The sequence below is a fragment of the Pocillopora verrucosa genome, chromosome 13 (genome assembly GCF_036669915.1).
Source record: "Pocillopora verrucosa isolate sample1 chromosome 13, ASM3666991v2, whole genome shotgun sequence".
NCBI classification, from domain to species: domain Eukaryota; kingdom Metazoa; phylum Cnidaria; class Anthozoa; order Scleractinia; family Pocilloporidae; genus Pocillopora; species Pocillopora verrucosa.
Genome location: NC_089324.1, coordinates 2,853,376 through 2,861,004, shown reverse-complemented (window position 1 = coordinate 2,861,004; position 7,629 = coordinate 2,853,376). Strand labels below are relative to the sequence as shown.

The 7,629-nt window shown below is 37.1% G+C and overlaps 1 protein-coding gene across 1 annotated transcript; it reads right to left on the bottom strand.

The window, feature by feature from the left end:
- Nucleotides 1-938: 938 nt before the first annotated feature.
- Nucleotides 939-7,618, bottom strand: LOC131779505 (NEDD8-conjugating enzyme UBE2F). The gene is made up of 9 exons (XM_059096067.2): nt 7,392-7,618; nt 7,172-7,201; nt 6,058-6,123; nt 5,456-5,523; nt 4,680-4,750; nt 3,937-3,994; nt 3,682-3,714; nt 2,723-2,785; nt 939-2,377 (listed from the first exon to the last, which is right to left on the bottom strand). The coding sequence occupies exons 1-9, from the start codon at nt 7,507-7,509 to the stop codon at nt 2,318-2,320; spliced, it is 567 nt and encodes a 188-aa protein (XP_058952050.2). The 5' UTR covers nt 7,510-7,618; the 3' UTR covers nt 939-2,317.
- Nucleotides 7,619-7,629: the final 11 nt, after the last annotated feature.

Genomic DNA, 7,629 nt, shown 5'->3' with positions numbered 1-7,629 from the left:
ATGAACCGCGCAAAACTTATTTACATAACAAGGGTTATGCTCTTTTTGGGTTGACCGCTGTTCAATAGTATTCGGGTTTCAGAGAATGATAAGGCAACGACTAGATGTCCTAGAACAATCAAATATACGAATTATTTAAAAGCTAGATTTTATAATAGAGGTTTCTGTTCATGACTTAAAAAACTGTTTTTAATTCAACTACTGCTGGGTAAAATTGTCCAAATTGACCGGGTGCGATTTTTTGCCGCACAAATCGTAGCACTTCGACAATGATTAAATTATGAATCGACCAAAATAGCGAAAATCTTGATACGGTTTTGCCATAGAAGGAGACCCAGTTGCCCTACGTTTAGCGCACTGGTAGCTGAAGTGTAGCCTGCAGATCAGGCATGATTTTTGTGCGTTTTTCAGGTGAACAAGAGGCAAACACGAAGCGAGTGTTAAGCGCGGGTCACATGCGAGAGAAAGAGCGCGCGCGTAAAGAAAAAAAAAATTTTTGGCACTCCTTCCCTTGCGCATGACACCGCTTCGCACTTAAACCGCACTTGCCTTTGTTCGCCTGAAATAAACCAAAAAATTTACGTCTGTTCTGCAGGCCACTGAGTCGAAGCTTTGGGGTTCCAAACTTATTCAGATCACTGTGTGGTGTCAGCCTGATACTTGCGGACCACTAGGGGAACCTGGAGTAGTGTTGAGGGAGGGGATGACCTACGATACCCGAGGGAAGTGGCAATACTCCAGGTCTCTTTAAGGGGGATGGGCTCCGGGCAGATGAGCGTGTGCCCATATTCAGAGGTTTGGAGCCTAATAATTTACACTTGACGCAAAGTATTAGAAGTTTGTTGAATAACATCATATGATCTTCTAGTTAACAATTTTAATTATCTTTACTTCGAGATATGAAATGGGCCTATTTATAAAACAATTATGGCGTATTTCGCGTACAAGAAATCCCGTCAGTCATGCAGGCAGGTTGGTTTGTTCGTCACGATGTTCCATGTTCGGTTGGAGGGAGAGTGGGTACACGGAGAACCAGTGGGTGCGGTGATTGGAACCAACCGGGAAATGCGACCAGCCTGCGCGGGGAAAGGTTCCTGAAAAAAACCCGGCTCCCCAAGTTCACATAAACTTCCCGCAACGAAGCATAATTTGGTTCTGCGAGAGTCAATAACGAATAAAAATTCTGGAAGTGTTAGTGACTCTTTTAAACACTACTTGAATCAAGAAGTAAAAACAGAAGTGTTGCACACTTTGGGTGAGTAACTTAGCTTTATATTTGCCATAGTGATATTAAATATTACAAAAAATTTTGTACTTAAAAAAAGGAATTACCTTCTTTTGTAGTTTTGCACCTCATACAAAGATTTACACTTTCCCAAATCATTGCTTTAGTTCAATAGCCTGTGTGACTGGCCTTCTATGGTAGTGTTGAGCGGCAAAGCAGCGAAAACGAGCGCAAAGAGGCCTCTCCTTTCATAGTGCACCCGAGAAACCGCTATATAAGGCTTTACTCAAGCAAATTCTTTGATCACTCCACTGTTCCTATTTGCAAGGTTTGGATAAGGAAAGTATTCCCATAACTTTCCATTACTTTTCGGTAATCTTTGAAAAATGATCGGAAATCTTAGATCAAGACAATTTCCTGCTTGATCATTTTATGTCTTAACTTACGTTTCCCTATTTTGATATTTTTTTTGACATGAAAGCTTTTGAGAAAAGCATATAAAAAATGGCCTTGATCTTGTATTTTGATTTCAAAGAGCCCAAAATTGATAAGTGGACAGAAAGACAAATTAGACAGACGCACCCAAAGACAGACAGTCAAACAGACCAATGGCCAGAAAGGCAGAAAAGACAGATAGATAGATAGACAGATGGAAGGGCAGATAGTCAGATGAATGGACAGATAAAAAGAGAATTGAATGGCCAGACAGACTTCAACAGACTGATAGACAGATAGACAAAAATACTGACAGACAGACAGACAAACATCTGAGAGAAGTCACAGATTTAAGAAAAGAAGGAATAAATAAAGATGAGAGAGTGAAAGAAAAAGGACACCTATCAACTGGTGATCCATAGATTACAATTAACTAAACATTACACAGCTCACTAGATACGTGAAGTAAATTGTAGATTCACTCTTCTGGGAGCTAAACTTCATGCAGAATAAACTTTGGCTTAATCATACTCATACAGTACTTACAAAATCAATCTATGATCTATTACAATTATTGCTACTGATAAATAATTTATTTGAGAGACAAAGGACACCGGCCAGGAGCTGGTGATTCCATGCTGCTGGCTGTGTTGTATGTTATCTTCTGGGGGATGCATACAGTCTGATATAGTCTTCAACTCGTCTTCGAAATAATTCCTGTTTGAAGGTTATTATGAAAATTAACAGCAAGTTCACCATGTAGTAAAGGTGAAGTCTGTATTAAGATAAGTGGCCCACCCATTGCAAAGTTATCCCTAAGCATTTCATCAGGCTTCTCTGACAATTTGCTAGTACCCAGTTCACCCCTGGGTGGAGAGGGGCATGGTGAGAGTTAAATGTTATGCTCAAGAGCTTAATACATTGACTTGGCCAGATCTTAAACCCATACCTCTGGACCCTAAGTATAGTACACTAAAAATTAGGCCATCCCATCTCCCACACATCTGCTCAAAATGAGGTTCGCTAAATGAAGGTTTCACTATATTGATTCTGAAAACTTACCTTGTTCTTAAAATATAATTCTGAAGCCTCTACATTAAGTGGGTCATCAAAATTCAGCAAGTCCTAAAAGCAATGATATATACCAGTACATCATTATTATTCCACCATTCAACCATACTGGGGCAACAGAACACACCCAATATGCCACCTATGTAATGTAGCATTGTATCGGGAGTTAGTCATATTATTGAATGTATGAAATGCTTGTAGACACAAATATATAAATATATTATATATTTTTTAAAATATAATCAAACTTCAACAAAATTCTCGAATATGATTGGTTATTACCAGCTAAATTTGAGCACTAATAAGACAATGCACACTTTATGCTTGTAATTGGACAGTGCAATAAGACAGTGTATGTGTCTCATGTGTTCAAGCTGTTGTCATGCTAACTGTTAGTTGTTTTTTATGACAGTGCCTGGTTTGTTTCTAAAACTTTTGTCACAGTATTGATTATCTCAGTAATTGGTAAAAGGACTTTCTTGTCACCCAATCCTTTCTGTAATCATACTAGTGATTAACAAATCAGACTCCTGCTTTTGTTCATCTCTTGCATGATGACAGACTAAATTGGATGATATGAAGTCCTAATACCGGTCTATTGATTTAGCCAAGCCTAAAAGTGGAGCTCACATTTTTTTCCCCCCCACACATCTCAAGGGCACAATGCCTTGCCCTGGCCAGGACTAGAACCTGGTTCATTCGACTTGGAGTCCAGTGCACTGACCACTGGACTACTGAACAAAGCCGTGGCATAGGTGTGCCCATGGTACAGTTGACCACGCATGATAAAAGTAGCACCTTGTACAGTTGTACAGTCATACATCCAAATTTTTTTGGCTTGATGGGTTACTACTATTTTGTGTAATTATGGGGCTATGCTCTGCGAGCTCTGCTATTACCATTATTAATATTTTCAATCTGTTTGGTGAGATGATATAATCATAACTTACTGTAAACAAAGAATTCAGGCCCCACACTATATCCTGAGGAAAGATATGAATTCAGTCAGTGGTGGAAGAAAAAAGACATCATGCTATGCTAGAATGTTTGAATTAGGGTGATACTGTTGGAAGTATTAGATGCTCACCCATCTCAGAGTTTTTAAAAAGAGTTAAACTAGCTGCATGTAGAAAAAAAAATTTTTTTGATAATATTGCAACATACACAAAACCATTTCAACACTGGCAGTGCCACCTCAGACTGACCTTTAATTTTCTTGTTGGTGCCCATCCAGACCCATCAAGAGTGTGTTCCCTCAACAAGCTGCGCATAAATATAAAACAATTTTTGTTATATTAACCATTTTGTTAACTCTTTTCACCCTAACATCAGTACTATATTTCCATTCTGTCCTCTATACATTTCCTACAATACTGACAAAAATAATTTGTTTCACAATCAAAAGCTTCTTCAGTTGATAATCATTTCCATTAATCTCACAAACTTATTGATTCATTCAGGGGGGGGATACTGTATAGAGAAATTAGACACTGGTCTCTTAGGTATTACAGGATTACATAACCACAACAATAATCACACGAATGTGCAACTAATCAAAAATTAATCACAGTAAAGCGAACAAAGCCCTTGAAATGTCCTTTATTTAACAAATAGAGAAGCCTTGACTGTGCTCTGTTCTGTTATAAAGCACACAGGAAGCAGCTAGAGCACTCAAGAAGTGTAGGGAGAAACACAAGACGTAGTTGAGTGTTTCTCCCCACTTCTTGAGTGCTCTATCTGCTTCCTAAGTCCTCAGAACATAGAACAATTTGGCAGATAGCATGACAGCTTTAGCTCAGCTCTATGCTCTATACTCTCATCGAGCACACTCTTTCAGCCAATGACAGCGCACGTTATATCCAAACTTTATTATAAAGTCTGATAGATAGAAAATCTCTATCATTAGGAATGGAAATCAGAGTATTCCTAAATATATACATATACATACCTCAAACAGACTTCCCCATTCTCACTAATGTTTGGATGCCAGATTTTTGTTTCACACCAAACATTAGGTGGCTGAAATAATGCCAAATAATGCAAAAACAAACTCTTTAATCAATTGAATAAAAAATGAGTTTTTCACAACAACTGGAATTTCCTTTAATTTCTCTTTAATATACCCACTGACCAGTGAAATCTTGATTAATTGTTATTTTTCACTCAACTTTCAGTTTAATCTTTTTCATTGAAAAAAATATTTACACCAAGAAAAGGAAAGTAAGCAAAGAATTAGGAAATATTAAAAATCATTTGTTCAAGAATGTAACTAACAGTCTAAAAACCTTTTTCACCGTTCTGCACATATCCTCCTAAATGATCAGTTTTTTTTGTTAGTTTGTTGTGAGAATTTGGTATTGTATCTTAACATTCTTCCTCAGTTGATAATTTGCTGAATTTGCAAAACTTGCCTGTTTGATATTATTTCCAGATCACATGGAGAGTTAACAAACTGATCACTTTTGAGAGTGAGGAGTTAAAATTATTGGATTATTACAAATAGATTTAACCCTTTAACTCCCATGAATGACCAAGACAGAATTTCTCCTGACGATATCAATTAAACAACAACCAGATAAGTGATGAGAATAAAGAAAAATATCAATTTGGGGATAATTAGCTGATCCAATACTAAATTCTCTGAACTAACATAAGAATTGTGTAGTTGACAGTAAGGAGAATGACAAATTTGATCTGGGAGTTAAAGGGTTAATATAAACCCACCTTTATATTATACTCTTCTGGTATCATAATATGAAATATAAAAATTCCATCCTTCCAATAACCCTCTCCTGAAAGTAAAGAAAATAAAAGAAAATTGTGTTAAATCAACAAGGATAACTCTGAACAACATTTTTGGGTGAGGAAACTCTGATAAAAGGCAGAGGGAGCTGAGGCAGGGACATGGGAGTAACCTAAAATAGCTAACATCCCATCCATCAGGGACCCAGAAATGCTATGGAAACTAGGATAAATCTTGTAGTTTGGGCCACTTTGCTTGTGTTTCACCCTTTACACCTTTACATCTGTATGCATATTCTCTATACTGTTCTCTATACATTTCATAAGGTGCTGACCTGGAGAATTTAACAATCAAGAGCCTCTTTAGTTGGTGATTATTTTCTTTATTCTTGCAACCTTAATGTGTGGTTCAAGGGTGAAATTGTAAGGAGAAATTAGATGCTAGTCACTCTTTGGGGTCAAAAGGTTAGTGCCTCATGTGGACCAGGTTATGTGGCCTTCATTTGCAAAACAGTATGATATCATTGGTGTTGAAAATTTGGAGAGAGCCTTCACAGCACTTAAGAAAACTTTCATTTTCTAACCTGGTGTTACAGTCAGAGTGAACTCATGAAGAATGTTTGGATCCTTAAAGTCAACTTGACAGGATTCTGTAAGGAAAATACAAGAAAAAGGTTTATTTGAAAAATTCTTGCAATGTTTATTCTTGAAAAACATCAAATCATGTGCAGTGCTGACTGAAATGCACTAAAAAGTTTTTCACAAATCAACATCTAAACCTGGCTCTGTAAAGTATAAACATAAAGCAGTATTTTCACTGATTAAATCACAAATCATTATTTTAAGGATAAAGAAGAATTTTCTATCCACAGTTTAGCATGATCTTCTCTATTCACAAATGTTCTCCAATCCTATAAATTTGTATAGCAGGTAATTTAGTGTTAACAACTGGGTTGAAAACGTAAATTAGCCACCGTAAAGGGTAAAAAAGCTGACGTTTCGAGCGTTAGCCCTTCGTCAGAGCCTATCGCTCTGACGAAGGGCTAACGCTCGAAACGTCAGCTTTTTTACCCTTTACGATGGCTAATTTACGTTTTCAACCCAGTTGTTAACACTAAATTACCTGCTATACTCTCCCACCGACGCAGCACCACAGTTTCTTTAGAAACTTACCCCTCTATAAATTTGTATGTCTGACTTAAAAATCATAATGACAGCAACACTTTTTTTAAAACGGGGTAAGTAGGATTACAGTACTTTGATGCACTCATAACAACCAGTAGGCAATTAGGGTGCCAATTTAACGAGGGAGGTTGAAGAGTTCTCCAGCTGATTTTCGATGGCCTGAGAAATTTACAATTCAAATGCAGAACCGTTATGTAATAAATTCTGATGTTGCTTTACACTATTCAGCTGCTTCTATATTTCTTATTAAAAACCCCGAGTGTAGGTTACATAACAGCCAAGTTATACCATAAAACATAATCCAGCACTCGTTCTTAATGTTAACCAGAGCAAAGAAAATTATAGTCAGTAAGTATACATGCGAGTGCTAACGTCAAAATATTTAAACACAAAATGAATCAAACTACAACTTTGTAGCGGTGGGTCTTCTAATATGCAGGCAATAACCACATTTTCATGTTTAAAACAAACGCAGCAATAATAAATATAATATATTTGTAGCTATTAACTCACCCGGTACATTTTCCTCGAGTTCTGTCACTTCTTAAAACGGAAAAAGGAAAGCGTAAGAAAAAACTAAAGGGAAAATTGTTCATATACCGAGGTAAAAGCTGAAAAAAGTTAAAAATCAGGTCCATTTTTCAACAATTGATGTTGGGGGGACGTTAATTTAATCATTTTATGGCGCAAAAGGCGTACATGAACAAACTGCGTAACAGTTCCTAGATTCTACCTTTGGTTAGCAATTTGTCACGTATAGATGTTCTCCCGCTTTTCGTGTTTCCTGTAACGTGATCGCCCTTTTCCTTCTTATCCCGCTCTTCCTTAATTTTCTTTGCGAGAGTAATCATTTCCTTTTATAAGAAGGAGCGAAGCTTGGCCAAACATTTGCACCTGAAATTCTCCGCATCACCTATCTCGGTAACTTCTCCATCTTGAAAAGTGGGCGAGTGTCCTAACTACGTCATGTA

Bases quoted from the DNA above. Each gene is read 5' to 3' on its own strand.
- LOC131779505 (XM_059096067.2), bottom strand. From the start codon at position 7,509: ATGATTACTCTCGCAAAGAAAATTAAGGAAGAGCGGGATAAGAAGGAA. The intron at 7,202-7,391 runs GTAGAATCTAGG...TTCCGTTTTAAG, and splicing joins TGACAAATTGCTAACCAAAG to AAGTGACAGAACTCGAGGAA. The intron at 3,995-4,679 runs GTATGTATATGT...ATTTATGCGCAG, and splicing joins AATGGGGAAGTCTGTTTGAG to CTTGTTGAGGGAACACACTC.